This window comes from Globicephala melas, chromosome 13 (genome assembly GCF_963455315.2).
Source record: "Globicephala melas chromosome 13, mGloMel1.2, whole genome shotgun sequence".
Lineage (NCBI taxonomy): Eukaryota > Metazoa > Chordata > Mammalia > Artiodactyla > Delphinidae > Globicephala > Globicephala melas.
In genome coordinates, this window is record NC_083326.1 from 72,765,246 (window position 1) to 72,788,999 (window position 23,754).

The window sequence follows — 23,754 nt, forward strand, 5'->3', positions numbered from 1 at the left end:
ACTTCGCCACCCGATCACCTGCCCAGGAGAAGTGAGGGCACCTGTGCTTGGCTGGCTTTCGCTGAATTTACAAAATTTAACGTGAGGAGTAAATGCATCATGATAAGATACATGGAACTGATTCCCTGATGCAGGACTTCTCGTAAGAAAGCTATCTGCTGAGCACAGAGGAGGAAAAGGTCATCCTTTCTGAAAACGGACAGAGCCCCCCCAGGGTGGAGGCACATTTGATACCATCTCTTATCAAAGATGAGGTTCTGTGGGAAGAACTTTCTAGGAACGTTGACCTAGTATCTGGAAACATCAACTTATTGATGGGAAGCATAGAATTACCACAAGGACACTTACAGAGCCTGTTTATTGCATAACTAGCAGGCACAAATTCCAAAACGATTTTACAACGCTTAAAGGGATGAACAATAATTACAGGAATAGAATGTACAACAAACAGGAAAAATAAGTACAGAATAATGGGTGACATGGATAAAACACATTGGAATAAAAGGCATTTCATTTTTCCTATGCAGCATTTTCTTTTGTAAAATCAAGGTGACCTTCAACCGGGACAAGGAAAGAAGGAAAACTCTCTGCTTTGGGAGCTCAGGGTGGCTGCGGAGGACACTCATGCCGGTCTCACTCTGGTTCCGCAGCTTAAACCGCTGGAGGAATTGGAGGACAGCTCCTGAGTTGTGCGTTTATAGTTCCAATTGATGAGAGGCTGTATTTGGTCTTTGGGCCCGATTCATTGTTCTTTGGCAATAAGAACTATTTGCATGCCGAGGCAGAAGATGACTTCAGTTGAAGGAGCTCAGGGGTGGAGCCGTCTCCCACAGCAAGTGGCAAATGCCGGTTTCCTACCTCTGACCTCTCAGCTCCGAGGGGCTTTTGAGGGGGCGGGGATTTGAGAATCAAGGGTAAGAGAATGACATTACAGAACGCAGACACTAGTGCAAGGCTGTGGAACCCATGTGCAAAAGACGGTGAACGACTGTTCAGACAAGGTGCGAGTTGTCCGCAGGCCCCGGGGACCTCTAACCCCGGCCTCTCAGGGCCGAGGAAACGGGCAGGGCACTTTGATGAGAAGGACGAGCTGTGGCCCTCCTGTCACTCCACCTGGGAACTTCCTTCCCGGGTTTTGGCACTGTGGGTTAACAGAGCAACCTCCTGTGGTGTTCTCACAACGGGAAATGCTTTGGTGGTCCCCACGTTCCTTGACTTTCTCCAGGGGCACGAAACAGCGTCCTCCACTGCAGGTCCTGAGTGTTGGAGTGAAGACACCACTTCACCCACCGCAGGCGACTCATTATGCAGAAGCCCGTCCTCCCCGGGAGGCCAAGGGCACTGACTCTGAACTGCTGCTGGGCCTTTCCCGAGGAGCCCATGTAGGCCTGGCAGGAGGGCACGTGTTTGCAAGGAAGAGGAGGGACAGCCCGGTACATGCAGCATGCAGAAAAGGTTCTCAGACAGTGCTTGAACTTAAGGTAGAAGACATTCCTCGAGAAGGCGTCCCCTCAGCATCCAATAAGAGCACGGCACTTAGGTTTGTGCAGACAAGTCTTGGAGATGTGGACCCTTTCCCCACACTACTCAGTGCAGCAAAAGCCGGCGAAAGCACCCATTCACAGTGACTTAGTAAACCAAACACCATTGCGGTTCTCCTCTCCGACAGCATTCGGTCACACTACAAAGGTGTTTGTGAATCAAACAGTTCTGTGAAAATACAGGCTTATTGAGAATGTTTTTAGCCAACTTTGATTATTTTGACTTTTTCACGTGTGTGAACGAGCGCTATGGGACAGAAAAGATGGGTGAAACAAGGACTAACAGCAACTGATCACAGGGTACAGTGGCCACGCTACAGGTAAGGTCCAGAGGCTAAACCGGGGGAGACCAGGGAAGCCAGGCCCTCACACTACACAGCAGAGCTGTGAGCTGGCAGCCTAGAGGCCTAAGCTCACCCACACGTGTGCCGTGAACACTTTTAGATGAGTTGCGAACATTTACAAATGGAGAGACGGCACAAAAAATATCTGGTGTCTCCTGACAAATCAAAGCTCCAGCAACCCCAGGCCCACTTTTCCACGTGGCAGCCTGAGTGGAGCCAGGGAGATGCTGTGACCACTGATGTGCCACGGGCTCCCCCACTGTCCCCTGCCCTGGGCACCTGGCTCGCTTCACTCACCAATGTCAGTACCACCTGGCCCCTCTGGTCTAGGTCAGGGTCTGAGCCACACCCACACAAAACTGCGGGAACAAGCAGGAAGGAATATGCTTTAGCTTTTAGAACAACAAAGCTCTTTTTAGTAACTTGCTCCCCAACCAGAGATCGAACCCACACCCCCTGCATTGGAAGTCCCTTGAAAGGTGATGTCTAATTGTGAAGTACCAGTGAGATAATGGAAGAGAAGCGAACTCAGGTGATTGTACACATCTTACCTCATAAGAAGTCCTTAAAGGTGGCGAGATATGCGAAGCAGATCGTGTGGGAAGGCTTTAGGCGGCTAGAGGAGTAAGGGGAGCAGATCACTGCTCCTGTCACCGTTTATGGCAGTGCTATCTGAATGGGGAGGGACAAAATTAGTTACGGCTCGTGGGACTGAGGCTCCACAGAGTGTGCGTGATAACACGGCCAAGGGACACACGATAGGGAGCATGAGTGCTTATCGGATGCCATGGAGACTTGAGGATGATAGTAAAATAGAAATAGAAGATAGGATCAAAAAATTAGATGAGAGAACACCTCATATGATAGAACAGTTAAAAGAAATTGAACACTTCATTGTTTCCTTCCAAGAGAGATTGTTACACTATTTTTAGAAAGTGGCAAAGTCCTTTCTCTAACATGCCTGCTTGGAGATACCCCAAACTTAAGAGATTCTGCAGTGGAAGCTGGAAAATCTGCTTATTGCACAATACTTGAGAGGGAACAGACAATGCTGACTTTTTTTTTTTTAACCCAACTCTCTCCAGAGAATGTTTCAGTAAAACTCTCTCTTATAGTTTTAGCCATAGGCAAGGAGTCTGAAGGGATGGAAAAGTTCTAAAATACTCTAAACAATGAAGATCTGCTTTTGGATATCTATGATCATTAACTCGACGGTCACGGACAGCACAACAGCACGTCAGAAGGTAAACTGGCAAACAGGCACAAGTAAGGCAAGTGGGTTAAATTAATAGTTGAAAATTTGTTAGAAAACATGCAAAAATAATACTGAATTTTCTTTTAAAAAGTTTTAAATTTTCATTAAACGTTTGTTTCTGTAAAAATTGGAAGAGTTCCATGTCTAAATTGGAAACGGGACTTAGAAAAGCCTCAAAAACAGAAGGGCCGGGCCAGCCCTGCCATTCAGTTGTTGTTCTCTTTGGTGGTGATGGTGACCAGCTGTTTGGCGGCCTTGGCGATGTCGTACGCACACTGGATGACCTGCTGCGTGACCAGCTGGATGTCCGTGGGTGGGCCCGGGTCGCCTGGGAGGGTCTTCTTGCACTCCGACTGGAGTCGGTAGGCACTGGATGTCAGTAAACGGAGGGAAGTCCTCACCGTGTCGGACCTGGGTTTCTAAACAGAAAAACATAGGCATTCGCCATGAACTGCAGGGTGGATGTATCCGAGAGCACGGACAAGCATTCCTCAGAAAACAACTCAAACTATTCCACAGTGAACAGCAGTTCTGTCCAGCACTTTTTCACTGAGGGTGCTCGGAACATTGCAAGCTTGGCAACCCACAGTGTGGCGGATGCTGAAGGGCTCTGTCTCAAAGGTCAAAGTGCGTGCAGTGTATTTAATAGTATGCATTTAGTAGTGCTATACTGAAGTGGTTTTTGAAAAATATTAATCCACTTGGGTGAAATATTCCAGATAAAATTTCATTCTATTAATGCTTTACCTTTCAGCATTTGGCTTGTACATTCTTGTCTTATTAAACCCAAATCAATACTCATGTAGCACAAAAAGTATTTCAAAGCTCTATATGGCTATTTGCATATTCAAAACTTCCTGTGCTACAAAAAGATTAATATAATGTAAAGGTCATAAAGAAATTTCTTACGGTTCATTAAAAGGGATCTGAACCAAGTTAGTAGGGAGTGACTTACTTTGGGGAATAATGCTGCCATTTCTGTAACAGCTACATGTATCCTCTCTGAGCAGGGAATATAACTGCAAGAATATTGAAAAGGTTATTCAAAGACAGTGAAAATAATTCAGAGACAGAGAATACTCGGCTAAGAATAGGTCCCATTTACATTCCTGTAACAAAGGGGTTGAGGCCACGGCCAACCTGCTGTGGATCCCACATCAACAGGAGGTGCTCTGTGATAAAGCAGGGGCCCCATCCTTTCTTGAAAGTTCATTCAATCAGACAAAAACAGTCTCCAGGTATGAATGTAGGCAATGTCCACTACCAGCCAGGTGGAACCACAGAACAGTTAGTCTGTAAAGGTATCTACACCTCCTCAAGGTGTTCATTTAAATTAATACTGCCTACATTTTAATTAAATCATTGCATCTCAAGAAACTGGTTTGAATTATACCAAAATGCCTTCCAACTGGGAATTCCCGACTTTTACCTTTATGAGCAGTTAGAACCATACACCATGTAATAACAAAAACACCAATGCATAGGAGTTACTTAACTTGCAAATGTGAAGGGGCAACAACCCATCTGGTGACAAAGACCCTCAAAAAAAGGCAATGTCCACAGCAACCACTGTATCAGCCACAAATGTTTCTTGAGCATTAACTGAGATCCACACCTAAGAGTTTTTTATGTTTTGCTGGTTATGGTTTTCATTTTGACCCAGAAATATAATTCACCCTTTCCTCCTGTTACATAGAGGAGACATTTTTCCTAAGGACATCTCTCAAAAACTCACATTATGACATATTTTAGGAAGTCCTCAATAAGCCACGAAAGAAAGCACATGCAGATTAATGACAAAGTCCTCCTCCTTCTCTACCACAGGGAGTCCATGTTCACAACTTGTTATCTTTCCTTGAAAAGGCTTTTGTGCATAATATGCAGTAATCCCTGGACTGTGTAATTGTGTGTAAGAGAGAGAGACAGAAACAGAGACAGGCAGGGAGTGAGGCTGGAGGCTGAGGGGATGGGACCAGGCTGAGGGAAGGTCAGGGGCTGTGGGGAGCTTGCTCAGCCCAGGGGACCAGGACTAAGCCTGACCGTGTCTGCATGGGCTACTGGTCCACTTAGGACGAGCATAAGCAATGGATATCGAGAGGAGAAAACAAGAGAAAAAGGCATGGGTTTAATTCATATAATGCAAGATTATAAATGAAAGTGTCGGGACTTCCCTCGTGGCGCAGTGGTTAAGAATCCATCTGCCAATGCGGGGGACACGGGTTCGAGCCCTGGTCCGGGAAGATCCCACATGCTGTGGACCAACTAAGCCTGTGTGCCACAACTACTGAGCCTGTGCTCTAGAGCCCGTGCGCCACAACTACTGAAGCCCGTGCACTCTAGGGCCTGCGTGCCGCAACTACTGAGCCCACGTGCTACAACTACTGAAGCCCGTGCACTCTAGGGCCCGTGCTCCGCAACAGGAGAAGCCACTGCAATGAGAGGCCCGCGCACCTCAACAAAGAGTAGCCCCCGCTCACCGCAACTAGAGAAAGCCCGCGCGCAGCAACGAAGACCCAATGCAGCCAAAAAAAAGAGAAAGTGTCTCAGATACACAAGGAACCAGAGATTTTAAGAGAACACTGAACAATTTATAAAATATAAATTCTCTAGACCAATTCTAGTTTAAACCAAAAAAGTGAGTTGATGATTAAAAATCTCTGCATCATTCTCTCATGGTTCTTACAGAAAACAGATCATGACATATATTGAATGGATTTGTACATCTTAAAAAAAAAAAAAAAAAAAGAAACTTCCCAAACTGTACCAAGCACCACATATTGTGATATTTGAAGCCAGAAACAGCTCCAGGGCAGATATTTATATTTTTGATAACCATCAAAGAGAGAAACTTAATGTAAGCATAGTTTTTGGCTGCTGTTTGAAATATGAGCAAGGCACTTCTGAGCTGGGGGAAATGAGAAGTGAAGCATGCTGTTCAATGGTGGGAGAGCCCCAGGGAAAGAGTTCACCCTGTTTTCACGGTGCCTTGATACGTTTGAGGTGTGAAACGTTTTGCTTTATGTAATGTGGTAATGAAGTTGCCTGTTGCCAAGGCTGGGTGAGGAGCAGAGGAACTCCACACCTGTAGCGTGTGAGGCAGGAAGGGCATGTGATAAAGAGGATGTCCGGGGGAGGGGAGCGATAAACAGCTATATAATTTTCGTGGAAGGAGGCTGAGAAATTATGCAGGTTCCTCTTTTTCTCTGAGGAGCCTCCAGCAGTCCATCCATGAAGACTAGCTCTGCTCCTTCAATAAACACTGACCATTCCTCTCCTACTGAGTGGGAAATAATGACACTGGGAGAAGTCTGAACTGTACAGCAAAACGGAAGAGGGTAGAAAATGGGGAGGTGAGCATGGCAGTGCGAGGGACACGGAGAATGCAAAAGACACTGGTGCATCTTTTCATGGAAGAGAACAGGAAAAAGAAGAAGCAGTACTGTGTTCCTTGAACAACTTTTGTTCGTGCAAAGGCGTGGAGAGAAGTTCTTCACCGAAGCCCTAAACTTTGCTGACTTAATGAAAACAATGAGATTGTTCTTGGGTTTTGATCAAATTTTGCCGCTTTCATAAACTCAGTGGGATGATGTTAAACGTGTCATGATTGTGTCTGGAGCAGGCCGGCCGCGTGAGACTAGGATACCACCTGCAACAGCTAACAACTTACCAGAGGACAGAGGGGTGAGTTAGAACGAGAGCTGGACCCTTCTCTGCAGTAAGAAATAACTCTGCAAGATATGGTTCTGCCCAGAGTGAGCAGACTCTTCATTCAGGAGCAGAGAATGATTTGCGTGACAATTAGATCAACTTTTCTAAAAACCACTTGCTTCTTAGACGTGCACATGCATGAGGGAAAAAGGTAAGAAATCAGGTTCATTTCAGGATACCTTCTATGGCAGTAGATTTCTCCCCAGCTAAGGAGACCACAGACAGCAGTGTGGCCGGGAGAATGTGTTGCTAGTTTTGAGGTAGCTTCTTTCACCTCAAGAACTGGGAATGTCACTACCCCAAATATGCTGCAGTTCTATCTCTAGAGGCAGCTAATTCAGAGCACTTCATAAGAAGATGAAAGATTAAAAATACTACATAAAAAAAAAACAAATTTGTTTTTAAGCCTGTTACATAAACCTGAAATTTTCAACAACTTTTTTTTTTTTTTGCCGTACGCGGGCCTCTCACTGTTTTGGCCTCTCCCGTTGCAGAGCACAGGCTCCGGACGTGCAGGCTCAGCGGCCATGGCTCACGGGCCCAGCTGCTCCGCGGCATGCGGGATCTTCCCGGACTGGGGCACGAACCCGCGTCCCCTGCATCAGTAAGCGGACTCTCAACCACTGCGCCACCAGGGAAGCCCTTCAACAACTTTTGAAGTGAGCATATTAAAAAAAAAATCCCCATCTGTAAGGGAGCAGCAGCATCTCTTCCAGAGCATGTGCACACGTCCTGCCAGGCCGGATATTCAAGCCTCCTTACCTGTCGTGTTTATTTTCTTGGGCTGCTCTTAAGAGCTCCTGTATGTTTTTAGTGATCTGTTCAGTCTTCCGGATGACGTCTTCGGTGCTGGGGAAGACGGGGCTCGGGGCCTTGTGGGGCTCTGCCACATCTGGGCCTGAGCCATCACCTTGCCACACTGTACTTCTTTGCCTTCCCTTCCTGCTTGACCTGTGAGCATTGAAGAAGTGGTTAAATGTGACAGGTAGTTATCAGCTGCCTCTCTGCTTCTAGGAGCCACAGCATGTGCATGTGCCAAAGGTGCGAGTGGGCTGCTTTTGTGGTTTCCTTTATCCTGTCTGACAGGAGACTCAGGGTAAGGCTGGTTCATCAGCAGGCAGCCACAGCTCATAGAGAGGCTGTTTCACTCTACCATGGGGGTGGACATGATGACCCTAGTAGGAAGGCTAAAGATGGGGAAAGGGAGGGAACAACCGGAGCAGGGAGGGTGTGTGGTTATGAAGCCACCCTAATCGAGCCAATTCCTCGGGATGTAAATGCAGGATGTAACCTAACGTTGACTCGAAAATGAAATGGAGTACTGACTTTAAGCGCATTACAGACTCAGAGATGAGTCTAACCTGCTGGTAAAAGAACAAAAGGCCCCTGTGGCAATAATGGGAGATGGGAAGAGGTGTGAACTATGAACTTATGCCTTAATATCTGAGGACGTTATGGGTCTGAAAACAGAGAAGCGGGTGCAGGTGGTGAAGTGTGCCTCCTGACCACGCTGCTCGGTCTCTGGTTGAAGAGCCCAGCCCCAGGGCATTCTTCCTGCACATGTACCCCAAGTCATCCAGGTCCCTGTCATTGGGAGTGTTGTCATAGTCACTTTCAGGTGTGCTGTTCTGCTTCTCCAGCCTGGATGCCTACAAGAGAAAAGGCGACCCCATTAGTTGAGAGCACCAGACACTTCTTGGGTGCCTTCTCAGGAATTGTTACCTGTCAGGCTACGTGGCCATCATGCCCCAGATCTCATCTGGGACGGGGGCCGATGCTTTATTAAAAATTTAGGAACAGGGAATTCCCTGGTGGTCCAGTGGTTAGGAGATGGTGCTTTCACTGTCCGGGGCCCGGGTTTGATCTCTGGTCAGGGAACTATGATCCTGCAAGCCGCGTGGCGTGGCCAGAAAATTAAAAAAAAATTTTTTTTTAAATTTAGTAACAGATGAATAGTGGATCCAGAAACGGTTTCTTTCCTTCTCTGCCCCATTTTCTTCTTTGCTTCTTAGCTGCTCCATACACAGACCCCCGGTACAAACTAACAGACGCACAAGGCAACGCTCATGTTTAGCTCTCTGAGGAGTATGGAGTTTAACTATAATATAATGGGGCCCATTTAAGAAGCAAATGGGTCCGCACATATATCCACAGATGTGAGCACTGGGAGTCGCCTGCAGATCAGCTAGTCTAATACCAGATGAGAAAAGGAAGGGCCAAAAGAGCTGGCGGTCACCCCCAAGGCCAAAGAGTCAGCAGAAAACCTGGACTAAGAACCTGGGCTTCCTGTCTCCTGCTACCTCCAATACCCCACACACCTGGGGCCCTGAGGACCACCACTGCTCACAACACAGCTCTCCAAGAACTATCCTCAGAGACGGCTCGTGTGAGCCACACAAGGAAACCAGAAACCATTCATTCATTGCCACACGTTGTTTGTGAACCAAAATGGAGTAACCTGGTGTGACATTTGGTTTCCAACCCCTTTCATCTGTCTCCCCAAACATCTATCCCTTAAAACATAAAGATATGGTGCAACAAAAATGGTGCATAAAGATATGGTGCAACAAAAATGGGACACAGGAAGCCTACAACTGTTTTGAGCAAATGGCAGCACTGCTAAGTACAGGGCCTTCTGGGGGGACCACATTCCTTTGAAGGGGAGTATGTTAGTTCTGGAGCATTTAATACAAAGGATTTCCCCTCAGTATTTATTTTACCCACAGTGCTTGGGAATTTCTTCATTTGAACAGGAATCAGTGGAAGCTGATTTAAAACCTAAATTGATTAGCAATAGCAAAAGAGAAATATGAGCTATTTCTAGCTCTGTAACTTGAATTTAATCCAAGTTAATCAAAACATGTGCCTAAGGAATTTTATGGTTGCTGCAATGAAATGTGGCTAAAGTTAAAGCGCCTGTAAATTCAGAGCCCTGTTTAAACACACGGAGACCCTGTAGCTCCACTCAAATGAATGGCTCCCTTAGAGTGAGTCAGTTAAGTAAGTCTCCATAAAGTTTAATTATTTGTTCCTGATAATGCTGCTTGGCCCTCTGAAGGCCCTATGCGGGCGGGTAGGCAGGGAGGCAGCCAGCCCTGAGATGGGGAAAGGCTCCTTATTCATACCACGTGTTGCTTACTATCCCCATGACCCCTCTCTGTCCTCTCCCAGGGAGAACACTCTTTCTCTGTCTGCTGAGGTCTTTCATGTTTCCCCCAAATGCTCTATTTGGTCCCAGCCACTTAACGTAAGACACTTGCACTGGGCTCCTAAAGTTCAATACGAGTTCGTACTGAAACCACTCAAATACAACTGGCAAATGACTGAAAATGTTGGCCTGCAGCTATAAAGAGAGTCTGTAAAGCTAAGTTCTGTAAAAACTACTATAACATTTAAGATCCCTTTGTTTACATCTCCTACCAGCAAGCAGTTCTGCTTCACTAGCTGCTTTTGGTTTGGCTTTATGGATCAATCAGTGAGTTACTGGCTACTGGCTATCTACATGGAAGAGCAAAGGCAGGCAGGGAACAGTGAAACCAGGCTCTTGCAGAGATGATCTCAAAACACAAAACAAAACAAAAAACAAAAGACAAAACAAAACAAAAAAAAATCTCTTCTTACCTTTCACAGTGAATGTCTGACTAATACATTTCTTTTCCTTTAGTTTTTATATATACATACACACACAGAGATGAGTGTGTATTTGTGTGTGTACATGCACATACACAGCATAAAATGGAATGTAAAAAATGTGTATTTAAATAATTATTCTGGGACATTTGTCCAGAGCTGCTCCGGTGGAAAAAGCTAGAAAACAGAATTAAACCCAGAAAAACCCCACCTTTTTATAATGGATCTTTTTGCCTTCCTTGATGTAAATTTGACAATTACAAATCAAATGCATTACCTCCACAATGATCAAAAGTACCAAGTTTCATTGAAACATTTTAGAAGAGTAATGACTCATATATCTAATAAAAGTACTCAGGAAATGTTTCTCAAATACAGAAAACAACGTACAACAATAACCACCCAGGAAATCCGTTACTTACATTAAATCCTTCATCGTTACCAACAAAAGCATATTTCAGGATTTCAAATTAGTCAGCATTAATTTTATGAAAATTATTGTAAACATGCAGAACTAAGGTCTACTAGTTAAAAGTGCTGCTCTCTCAAAGCTGTTAATAGAAAAGTTACCTTATAGCTGGTGCTGGTTCAGTTTATTTAATAGATTGGTAGTTTTCTCTGCGTACAGACATGCCATAAAAGCCTAACCTCACGATGAAGCTGTCAGGAGCAATGAGGATTACCCGTTTAAATGGCCAGTATAAAACACTGTCTCAGTAAGCAGTCCTTGCAATAATTCTCAAAACTACCAAAAAATTTTTTAAAACTTTCACAGTGGACAAAAAGAGGTTTACTTGACTCTTAGCAACAACATTTCAAATAAGATATTCATTTCTATTTAACTGCCCCTTACTTTAACTGAAATACTGTAATATAAACAGTGCAGTTCAATTTCAGAACTGCTCAGAAGATAGTAGCATATGTCAAGAGGTTTTTTTTTTAAAGATTACCTCAAAAGTGCAGAAAAGAACCCCCAAAGGGCCTCCACGTGCCATAAGGCACTGGCAGTGGGCAAGATTCTCCATCGTTCCTGCCGATGTGGAGGGAACGGACAAAGGGCAGTGCAAATCCCCCTGGTCTGTAAAGGTGGTCCCTCACCCACACCCACCCTCCCTCCTCTCACTTTAGCCACACTGCCCTTCCAGTAAAAAACAAAGGAGCCAGGACCTGAACGCAGGTCTGCAAAGCCTGTGCTCTGTCATGACTTTCCCAGCTTGCTGCCATATACTCTTCATGCATGAAACTGTTTTTTAAACTGACAGTGCCTTTGGGAGCAGGGAGGTCACCTAAGTCCCCAGGACCCTTTAACTGACTTTCCAAAAGGCTGGGTGTGGACAAGGTGCTTGATAAATACTTGCTGCCTGGCTCTAAAAGGAGCTTACCTGTATCATGTGCTGTTACTGGGAATGTAAATTATACGTCGGCAAGCTGGACTTGACCAAAGAACAAAGTGAACAGCTTCATACTAACAGGTGCCTACACCTCCAGTGCTGCCATGTGTTGCAATCTGGATGCAGAATGCAGGGACTGCAAAACCTTGGTTTGTCAAGTAAGGTGCTGAGGTAAAATATGTCAAGAGGTAAAAAACAATAAAAAATAAAGAGCACGATGTCTTAGTGTTTCCGTTAGTCCAAATACGCTAGTTCTCTGAACAAATTTGGACAGATTTGCCCTATTATAATATTTAGCCAGCAGCCAGCTAATTTTCTGATTGTTTAAAAAGACAGAATGCTCAGAATCAGTGTTACAGGGTGAACTGCAGACTGTGTTAAATGTCACGTGAGACTGAGCAATGTGGAGTTCGAGGAGACGGAGGCCGCCTCCTGCAGACATGCATGCGTGTGTGAGTGCTGAGAGCTGAGACACCAGGAGGGAAGCGCTGCCTCATGCAGGACAGAGAGCAGTTAGCGGAGGGAGGGAGGGCTGGGAGAAGCACAGAGCGCCAGGAGCACTGCCCCTCCTCCAGAGAGCAGAGCATTCAGAGTGTACTTAACCCTTCGGGCGCTCTCGTCCCTCGACCAGGAAAGTGTGGAGGGGAAGGAAGGCAGAGACGAAGAGGAGGTCACAAGCGCACTCCTCCCAATCTGGAAGGGGAAAAAGAAACACACTCGGGAAAACACAAAACAAACAAAAAACCCCACCTCCTACCCTGGCTTCGGCCCAGGTTTCCCAGAAAAGAATCCTAAAAAGCAACTCACTACACACATGAGATCAGTGCTGAAACTTCCACGCTAGCCAATGACAGATCCCTAGAGATGTTTAATCCCTTAGTGAAATGCCTCTCGGAAATTACTTGGAATTTATAAGGCTACTTTTCTATGAGGGAAAGACAATACCTAGCATAATTTGTCAAATTTGCCAATGTTTCTTTTTTTTTAATAGACAGCCTTAAACAAATATTTGTTTTTTAACCAGGACAGATGATATGAAATGAAAAACTATACAAATGATTTAAAGTTGGTATACGCTATCAATCTGCTCCTTAGTACAGATATAGAACTTTTACAATAATAAGACGTTCTTACATTTTAAATGTTTCTAAAATTAAAAAGTATACTGTGAAAACTAACAAAGTGGCTTTTCCTAAATTTTGTTTTCAGTTATACAAAAATAAGATTCTTAACTTAGTTCAATGGCATTCCCATTACACCCAATGTATCAAATCAATTGCTTTAGAATGTTCAGCCCAAACAACTTAAAAAGTTGAAGTAGTAGACTCCCAATTACAATATAACAACACTGTAATTTTATCACATTAAAGCTTGACAAAATTAAACTAGGGCTTAATTTCCTAGACCATATCCTTTACTATCCTTTACTTTCTATTTACTCTGAGAATTTTTTGGAAATTCCTATAAGAGTGGACTGAAGAATAACTCTGACATTCAAAAAGATAAATATTACTCTTTGAGAAAACATCACACAGGTTCAAAATGCCTGCAACATTTTGTCAAAACATAGGTTTTTTAAAACAAATTAATCCCCAAGAAATATAATATTTGAAACCCTCACAACACAATAGTTATTCCACTGTAGAATAGGAGCATTAGTAGCCTGTTACAGAATACAATCTTTGGAATGTAACGCTTGTAAGGTCGATATAGAATTCTTACATCTCATTCTTATGAAGTGAAAAAGCAACACTTTCTCCACGCAGGGAGGAGGATGCAGCTAAGCAGGCACACTGACCACAGGTGCAGGGGCTGCGGAGGTCCAGAGGCTTCCAGACCTGGCCTGCATGCCCAGGCCACAGACGCCACCCGCTCCACTGGGAGGAGCAGAGGAGGCGCCTTGAATTCTCAGGGCTCCTGTGCGTAAGGGGGCACATGCCCGTTTACCTCAAAGAAGACGGTACTTACTGCTGCCAGTAACCTTTATAATTTGCTTTTGTTTTTGGAAATAGGGAAGGAAGCTTGTTACCAAAAAAGTTCCAATAGTGGCTGGCGGGGAAAGTTATTATGGATACGGGGGAGAAAAAGGGGAGGGGGGCTGAGCAAGAGCCAGAATCCCCAGGGTCGTTGGAAAACTTTCGGCCAGTGGCCCTGAGTGCTTGTGGGAACACTGCAAGCACCTGTCGACATGTTAATACAGCAAACACAAGGACGACTCTTGTAGCCCAATTTGGCAAAGCAGAGACTGGGGATCTGCAGGTTCAGAAGAGGGAAGGCAGGAGTCAGGCTGGACAGAGAGTGAAAAGCAGAAGCGCCAGTGGTGTTACTTACGTGCGCGGGGAAAGGCTGGAGTCTCGTCCTGCTCTCTTCGGGGTGGTTCACTTCTCCCATTGGGAGATAGGGTTTCTGACCTGATCCCGTCTCGTACATGGACATGGGCCTACTGCCCCGGGCAGATGGACGTCTCTTTAAAGAAGAGTGGTTGGAAGTGTCTGTGTACTCAGAATCAGTTTGCACCTGATATATATTGGTTGTGGCCTGTTTCCTGAGGTTCGAATTTTCACTCTGGAGTGTTTGAAGCTGAAAGACATGTTTGGCAGTGGGACTGTGTTTTTCTATAGCAAGCAGAAAAAGCAAACACCAAGTAAACGCATACAACTACCAGCTTTAACAACAAGAACAGTTAACAGCTCGCTGGGTTGAAAGTCAAAGGCAACTACAAACCAAAACTCTTTCTTCTAGAATAAGTGAAACGCAATCAACTCACTTTGTCACTTAAGCAAATTAAATAGCTAATTTCTGAATGTGAAAAGGTTGCAGTTTGGACTTTTTAAAAGCGAACTGTCTAACCACGTAAAAATTGGTCACGGTGGGCCTGGGAAACGTTTGCAGGCAAGCTGCACTCTGGATTATTCTAAAGCTGTTTCAAGCAAGAGCTTGAGATCATTAAGACATCACTTAGGTAACTTGCTTTTCAAATGAGCCCTGAGCAATTTGCAAATGCCAAAAATGTCAGCAGACACCATGGAAGCAGCACAAAGATAACTAGAGTTGCTTTGCAAAGCAAGAAAGACAGTGAAATTCAGCTTACGAAAAATCAGATGAGCTACTGCTTCCCAAAAAGCCAACAAGAAAAAATAAGATCAACAAGTTTTTATTACATAATACTCTTTAAAATTCCAAACAATTTAGCACTTTTTTAAAAAGAGAGGGAACCAGATCTTGGTTAAGTTTGCTATATTAACATATCACGAAGAAAACCGGAGACCTATTGAACTATCAACATCTTCATCTGAACGCTCCACGTAGCGCGCGCTGCCCTCTGGTGATCGGTCATCTTTCAGCCAGGGCCGGAATACCTGGCCTCTCTCTCCTTTGGCTCTGCCGCCCAAAAATGCGACCGTCGTGGTGTCAGCTTTAGACACTCTAATCTGCCTGGCACCACCCCGTTTTAGTTAGAGGCTGTCACTTGGAGACCCTGAACGCTCCTTCCATTCCTTACATGCAGGCTGCTTCATGGCGCTGGATGAATTAGAGTTAAGGGATCAGCAAGGAACCGAGTTACTCTTTAGCATCTGGCATTTTAAACACAATTAACTGAGTCCAGGCTGCACAACGTCCTTCCCCTCTGGTGCTCCTCCATCTTCCAGGACATTTTATAAGCTGGGTGTGGTGTGAGTTCAGCTGTCTACTCTTTGACAGAGATTGTAAAATGGGACCAAATTCCCCACCAGGGCCAAGGCTTAAGTCCAAAAGCAACTGTGTTTGCACCAGGAGATCATTACTTTTTCAATAGCAAGCCCATTCAGTGTTAGGAGTTACTTTCAATTTCTATTTAAGAAAGCACCGATCTGTGAAAAATATACCAATAGTGGCTGCTCCTCTTCATTAATTAGCATCTTTTCCAAGCAACTGTTAAATGTGAAAGATCAGACACAAATCATGCTACTTCGTCAACTATATATATATTAAAAAACTTTACCTAACTTTGAAATAAAATCAATGCATCTTCGCTAAATAAACAAATTCCACATACTTTATACTAGTAGTGCCAAACTTTTGTGAAAGTCTGATTTACTGTCTTTGCAACAGAAATACTCTCATTCTCAGTTTTCTCAAAGCGTGATCCTTAAGAAAGGATAGATTGCTTCTACACCAGAAAGGCTTTCAGGGCATAACTTATATCTGCAACTCCCTTTCCAAAGAAAGAACAGCTGCAAAGTGACAAGCAGCTACTGAAAATTCCTACATTCTAGGAAACAGACAGGCATAAAGTGCCTGTCAAAACTACTTATTAGGGAACCCGTGTTCTACAATGAAATGGTCAAGGTCCAACCAGTGAGGAGCATAACTGACACATGGTCCTCAGTGTAGGACTGGGGGATCTGGTCACATGCTCGTGTGTCTATGTGAAAACCTCTTAGAGTATTTTAGACAAGGTCTTGAAATCTTAAACTTTATCTTCACACTTTTCACTCTAAAACATCCAGCCTGGATTTTGCTTTAATGTGCTTTGATGACCACTAGTTCCTGGTCTCAATTTTTTTAAATTTTAGTACTCTGTACTTAGCGAGATATCCTCAGATAAATCTGAATGGTGCTTATCTTAATAAGAACCAGACTACACTTATTTTGTCTGGAAGGAGTATAACAGGACATGAAAAGTTATAGATAATAGGTTCATAAATCAAAAGCATTTCTAAGAATTGAGGAGATAATCTATGAACAATGGCAAATAATTCCACTCTGCATTTCTTAAAGAAGCTTGAGACATTTGCTTTCAGAGATTTGAGGTTATCTCTGGCGATTTCTACAAATACTAAAAGGAGAATAATAAGAATAAAAATGGTGATGCTTAACAGACTGATTTGCAGTGGCAAAGTCAGCATGTTTCAGAAAAAGTCACCTCAAAAAAATGCATTAGTTCAATTAATGAGACAAACTGTAATTCATTAAACAAAAGATATTTCAGAAAAGAGAAAAAGTGCAAGCCCTGTATGCTATGGCAAAAAGGCACTTTGTCTGTCTTGTTCATGGCTGCACACCAGCCGGTGACAGGGCCAGGGTGGCACAGGACAAGTGTTTGATTAAAATCTGATCGATCTTCAGGCATTCTTGTCCCCTTCTATTATAGGTATTGAGGCCATCTATCTCAAAACGTCTCCAAAAATGATCTAGAACTCAAAAGAATCCTGGACCAAGCCGCAGGCAAGGGTGCACTGCAGTGTTCTTCCCTGACAAGCAGAGGGGCACAGACCTCTTCTTAGATCTTCAGCCTTCCTTTAGGAAGCACCACTGAAAAGGGCCCAGCCACAAATGAGGTGCACCACGTCCTCTGTTCCTGATAATGATTCTGAAGCATCACTCTTCAAATGATAGTAGGAAGACACAGATATATACTTTGTTTTGTTTCTGTTTAAGGAAGTGTACAGAATCTCATTTTGTAGAGCACTGAATGATGGGAGCAGTACCTACAAAGTCTCGGGCAGAATTTAGAATCTTTCCACTTCTTTTTCTTAGCATTCTTATAAAGAGTTATATACGTAATCCCCTCTGAAGCATATTCCTTGCTACTATTAGCCATACTTTTTTTACAGATAGAGATTAATATATTTATATATTTCTAACTCTCTCAAAAGGCGGCAAACAAGGAAATGCCGAGCAAATGGGATTGTTTCTTACCAGCGTACGGTTCTCGCTGGTGCAAACACAATGTTTTCTTACATTTACTGAGTACCTATTTTGTGGCTCTGAGGACATCATAAATTAGTGGTAATTACTGGTGAAAAAAAAGCAGGGCTGTGGGACTGGGCTGCCAGGGCAGGGGTGGGTAATATCTTAGACTACAGTGAACAGGGACAGTACCCCTTGTGTGGCATGGGGTTTGGAATGCGGATAAACACATACACCTGTCCTGGGCTTTCGTCTGCCCTGTCTCCATGGCGTGCTTATTCTTTAGAACAAGCAATAAATTGGAAGAATCACATCCATGGAGTGGTGTCTAGCTTCCCAGGAAGCACAGGATAGTGCAAGGGTTTCTACAACTGACACAAACACTTAATAGGCTGTAATGTTTTCCTACCTGGGAAACTTACACTGGATTTATTTCTAATCAAAGCTACTTCATTTAAAATATCCAAAATACATACTGCTTCCAAAAAGACAGCTTGGCCCAAAGATTTTTAGATCTGTGCTTCTTCCCTCTGACCACAAGCATCATGCCTGGGATTCTTCCTTATACTATGGGGTTAAAGAGCAACCGTCCTGGCATTTATTGACATGTTACCTTTTTCTGCATAATTCTCAGCTCGTCACTCAAGTTGTTATTCACCTTCATTAGCTGTTGTATCTTGGCCTCAGAAGCCACTAGAGCGTTTTTGACCTCCATAAATTCCTGCACAGTGACTGGTCCATCTGATAAATCTGAATCTAGGCTCTAAAAATAAATTGGGGAAAATGTTCACAATCTGAGACAATGATAACATTCAAGACTAACTGCTAAAGAATTTCAAATTCTGACCATGCCAGCTGGATCGCAAAGTTAATCAAACCAAATCAAAGCTTCTAAGCGTAATGCAAAAATAAAACATAAAGGTAGGGCTACGAAAGTATTTGAAAAATTTTCAAGTCAATATTTTCTAATAGATCAGACAGTGGGGCTACAAATCCTTTCTGACAATGACTATGCACATCTGTCTTGTCTGCCTTTCTCTTGCTCATTCATTTTTTTTTATTCATTATTTCATTAATTCACTCATTCCAACTTTTCTGATGCTTTTTTACTAAGCATCAGGCAGTGTTCTAGGAGCTTGGGATACATAAGAAAAGAAAATAGACAAAGATTCCTGCTTCCATGGTGTTTACATCCCAACAGAGTGAGAAAGGGAAAAAATAAAAAACTATATAGTACGGTGAAAGGTGATAAGTGAGATGGAAAATAAATAGAACGGATCAGAGTGAGGGGCTGGGGAGCTGAAGCTGGGGTGAAGGCGGGTGCATTTTAACCTGAGACGTGGGTAGGTGGGACATGAGCAACAGCCTGCAGGAGGGGAGGTCATTAGTCAGATGGCTGTCTGGAGGAAGGGTGTTACAGCCAGTGGCAGGGCTCAGCTGGAAGGAATGGGTGTGCAAGGCGGAGAGGAGGCGGAGGCCGGCCAGTCTAGGGACCCCGTCGTGTAGGGTCCTGTCATGGCCCAGCTTTCACTCGAGTGAACCCAGCGCTTCTGTGGAGAGCGGGCAGAGATGTTTCAGATGGAACAGGTGACTCCTGCTATCCCCTCCACATTCCCTGCATCTGCCAGTGGCGCCACTGGTTCTCACAGCTGTGTAAGCTGGAAAACTCTGGACAGAACTCCAGTAAGTCTACCTTCCCACTTCAAATATCCAACTTATTGCCAAGCCCTGCCTTTTTTATCTTCCTCCTGTTCATCCATTCTCCAATGTTCGCTGGGCTCCTCTGTGGGCCAGGTCTGGGACACTCAGCAGTGGGTAGACCAGCCAGGCCCCTGCTGCCCTGTCCTCGGGCTCACACTTTGCTACAGTAACTGTTCTTCCATCCAGACCCTCCCAGCCAAGGCCCTGAGGTAAACCTGTGTCACCTCTTGTTTGGACCTCATCAGCACCTCCTACTTGGGTTCCCTTCCTCCACTCCCTGGTCCACCGGAACAGTCCTCCCAAAACAGAGGACCCAACATGGCTGACATCGCCCTCCTGCCCTGCCTAAAAGCTTCCTGGGCTCTGCACTGTTGGCCAAGGTCCAGGCTCTTCGGTCTGGCATCACGCTCCTGCATATGGTGTGACCCCTGCCCTCTGCTGCAGCTCTGACTCCCACTCCTTTCAGGCTGACTCCACACATGACCAGATTCCCTTACCCCCCGACGCCGCTGTCTCACTTCCTCTCTGTCTAGCCCACCCTCCCCAGCCTCTCCACACGCCCACATCCCAGGCATTCTTTTTTTTTTCCCCAGGCATTCTTCAAGGCACACGTTAAAGCCTCCCCTGATACTCCTCCTCAGTGACAAGTTGTGTCTCTGTTGACCGCCCCACCCCCCTCTTGTGTGTGTGTTTATGACCCTTGTACTGCAGTTCTCTCTCCTCCTGGGCAGGCGGTGACGGCCTCGTAGAGGAGAGGGACTAGGCCTCACTCAGGATAATATTATCCAGGGAAGTGTGGATAACTACCCAACGAAAGTAAACATTCGTTGAAAGAATAAAACCCACCAGTCCTTCCTCACAGGTTTTATAAAGTCAAAACTGCAGAAGGGCTGTGAGTCAACAACTGACTCAGGGACAACAGACCCCCTATTTTAAAACTATTTACCTCATTGACCTTTGCTTGGCCCAAGCTAGTAGAAAACCTAACTCTACTTCCAGAGCACTTTTCACAAGCCTAGCCCTCAAGTGATTTACAAAGCAGGCAAATTTTCAGGGGGAAAGATCTGAAAAGAAAACACAGTCTCTTTCTGTGTGCGGTGTGCCACCTCACCTTCTGCCTGTGTGCCTTGCTCGCAGTGGCGTCCAGATCCGTGTCTTCATCTGATGCCACACTGTCATAGTCCGGCTGGTCATTGTCCTGACTCTCACCACTGTGCTGGTTACTAATTGTTTTCAGTATGAGCTCCACATTGTCTATCAATAGAAGCAAAAAACTTTACTTCAGGCTTGCAAAAAACTTTTTTCCTAAAAAACTAGCCATTTAAAAGACTGGAAGAAAATGACAGAAATAGCAAGGTTATATGCACACCAAAAAGGGATAACAGCAAGTTATCAACTGGACAGAGAGTCTACTAAAAACTGCAGAGACAGATTTAAGCATTCCTCTGAGCGACCTGCCAAATGTGGGCAAATTAATTAGATGGTTTAGGAAAAAGCTGCTCAGATAAGGGGATAGGTTCCCAAATTTGTAATCATTCAAGGAAACAGGGTGTAGCTCGAAATCATGAAAATAAAGCTGTAACTAATGTAAGATTAACTGCAATTCAGTTATAATTGTACCTTGTTTACAAGGTAATGTCAAGTCAAAACAGAAAGGAAATTGTTAAAGTGGAGCCTAGAAACTAGGTGATCAAAGAGTAGGCACATCGGCCTTTCGTTAGCTGAATGCCAGTGAGAGAGAGAGAAAGAGGAGAATGATCCATTGGACACACATGGGCACACCAGGAAGGTATGGTCTATAGGGAAGCAGGGATGACTCCATTGGCTCCAAGACATTTTGAATGAAAGATTTCACAAATTATCCAAGTCTCTCCACTTTCTTTCAGGCAACTCAAGCAAACCTCTAATTTCCAATATTGTTTCTGGATATTTCGATGGATAATATCTTGGTGATAAATTATGTTTACTTAAAAAGAATTTTAATTTTTAAAATTAATATTTAAAATATACATGCCGGGGCTTCCCTGGTGGTGCAGTGGTTAAGAATCCGCCTGCCAATGCAGGGGACACGGGTTTGAGCCCTGCTCCAGGAAGATCCCACAAGCCTCGGAGCAACTAAGCCTGTGCACCACAACTACTGAGCCTGTGCTCTAGATCCCGCGAGCCACAACTACTGAAGCCCACATGCCACAACTACTGAGCCCGTGCACCTAGAGCCCGTGCTCCACAACAAGAGAAGCCACTGCAATAAGAAGCCCGCGCACCCCAACGAAGAGCAGCCCCTGCTCGCTGCAACCAGAGAAAGACTGTGCACGGCAACGAAGACCCAACACAGCCAAAAATAATTAAACAAAATAAATTAATTAAAATATATATATATATATATACGTGCCATCAGATTATAGAAGTGATAAAGATTCAATATAGAAAAATTGAAACTGATAATCATTCATAGCTATTGATACATGTGGTTCTATTTCCTTCCAGTCTTTTTCCTAAGCATATACACATACATACAGTCAATTTCATTATTTGTAGCAGTTACGTTCTATAAAGTTGCTGTGAAGAACGAATTAGCAAATACTAAACCATTGTTCTGACTGGAAACACAGGGTTAGTTTCCTGCAAACCTCTGATCACATTTTTGTCAACTGATAAATATATAACCTCGTTTTACATGTGATTCTCTTTAAAGACATCTTTAATATATGTTGTTGATCCATTAACATTGAACTCATGGCCAACAGCACTATAACTCACGCCTGAACGAACCTAGTCTAACACATGTATTTTCTCCACAAGGCACAACACGACCTTCTTGCATCTAGGAATCCTACACAGCTCTTCAGCACTCTACTTGGGGACCACTTCAAATAGGGAAATCACCAACAAAAAGGATAAAAATGTGAAAACTGTGGCACTAAATAAATCTCCAAAAGGACACCTGTTTACAGTATAAGAGTTGCAATAAGGCAGAGCATGGCCTTGTTCAATCTCAGCTGGGAACGTGCATTTTGGGTGACTCAAATTTCTCAGCATGTTGCATACAGCCACAAATTACCATCAATGTGCTGTCAGTATGATTTTGAGGCAACAAATTTTAATGAATAGGTGAATTGGCAAATACGAGATCCGTGAGTAATGGGGATTAGTGGTATATTTATATTTACATGTGATATATTCACTTGTACATATGTATATATATAAATGTTTTCCTTACAAAATTTGGATTATACTAAAGCTTTTAAAAAAATTAATTTATTACTTTATATTATGTCATTACACAGTCTCTGAAAAAAAGTGTGCACTATTCAAATATGTAACTAATAATTGCTCTATTATTGCTTATTTGTTTCTAATGTTTCCAGTGCTACATACAACATACATGTAACATCTCTATTGCCTCTCAATTAACACCTAGAAATGGAAACACCAAATCAAAGAATTTGTACATTTTGAGACTTTAAAGGACCCTTATCACTGCACCTTCACCAAAATTTAATAAAGTTTCTTAGAACTTGTTTATGTCTGGTTGAATAAGTAAAATCAAGAAGAACAAATCGCTGTCAGTTAACGATTACTATCTCTGGGGAATGTGATGCTGACTGAAAACTGAATCTTTACGGTATGTATTTTTCCTGTTTACATGTTTTTCAATTTAAAAATGTATTATTTCTACAATTAGAAAAAAACAAAAAAGATACAGCATCAGTGCTGGGGAGGAAGTATGTTCCCAAGCATGGAGACAGGACCCTGAGCTACTGAACAAGACTCAAAGGGCACCTCGGAAATAGGTGCTTGGTGCTCTCTTCACAATTTTAAACCCCAATAACTCTTGCTGTAGACATCTAAAGTTTATAGTGACAAATTCTAATTATGGAGAACTCAGTCTTGTAGGTAAACAACAGCAGGTGAGCTGGAATTTCAGTCAAGAGGGTTTAGTTTCTTATGTCCTTTAACAAGATCTAAGTCAGACTTTTGAGTTAATTTCAGAATGCAATTTTTTAGGGAAGACAGGTGACCCAAGAGGTAAAAAATCATATATAAAATAAATTTGAATCACAGTTAATAACGCTGAAATATTTATAATTCACCAGGACTCAAAGAGAGAAACTTGTCGTCACAACATAGCACCAGTAAAACTTACAGGGCTTTAACTAAGCTGTGGTGTCAATGACTGCTTTAATTATTTTTTATAACTTTAACACTCGTGTGAAGTTTTAAGGCCAAAGAAGCAAACATTTAGAGGTCTGAAACAGTTACCTTTTGAACTAGAGAGAGGACTACCTTGCTGTCTCCTCTTGGCATCACTGAGAATGTCGATAACCAGAGTGGCAAACTCATGGGCGTTAAACCGAGCTAGTTTCTGTCTGCCCTGAGGGTGAGAAAATAATTGGAAATATTCCCAGATGTAAAAATACACACATATTCACATAAAACTAGTCAGACTACTGTTAAACTTCGGCAAAGACCTTCCAGCATGCTCAAAGTATCATCAACCACAGCCATAA

General features: G+C 43.6%; 1 protein-coding gene across 11 annotated transcripts in view; it reads right to left on the reverse strand.

The window, feature by feature from the left end:
• Positions 1–341: 341 nt before the first annotated feature.
• GIT2 (GIT ArfGAP 2) overlaps positions 342–23,754 on the reverse strand; it is a 46,962-nt gene continuing 23,549 nt past the window's right edge. For 2 of the 11 annotated variants that reach the window (XM_030860578.2, XM_030860577.2), the window contains exons 12-20: positions 23,507–23,618; positions 20,355–20,497; positions 18,156–18,305; positions 14,201–14,449; positions 12,473–12,562; positions 8,415–8,497; positions 7,611–7,799; positions 4,096–4,159; positions 342–3,559 (exon numbers count right to left, since the gene is read on the reverse strand). In XM_030860578.2, the coding sequence (XP_030716438.1) occupies positions 3,347–3,559; positions 4,096–4,159; positions 7,611–7,799; positions 8,415–8,497; positions 12,473–12,562; positions 14,201–14,449; positions 18,156–18,305; positions 20,355–20,497; positions 23,507–23,618 (1,293 nt within the window). In that variant the 3' untranslated portion in view covers positions 342–3,346. Of the gene's footprint in view, positions 3,560–4,095; positions 4,160–7,610; positions 7,800–8,414; positions 8,498–12,472; positions 12,563–14,200; positions 14,450–15,052; positions 15,782–18,155; positions 18,306–20,354; positions 20,498–23,506; positions 23,619–23,754 lie in introns of those variants that run through there. The other 9 variants (XM_030860584.2, XM_030860583.2, XM_030860580.2 and 6 more) reach the window with 8 other exon arrangements.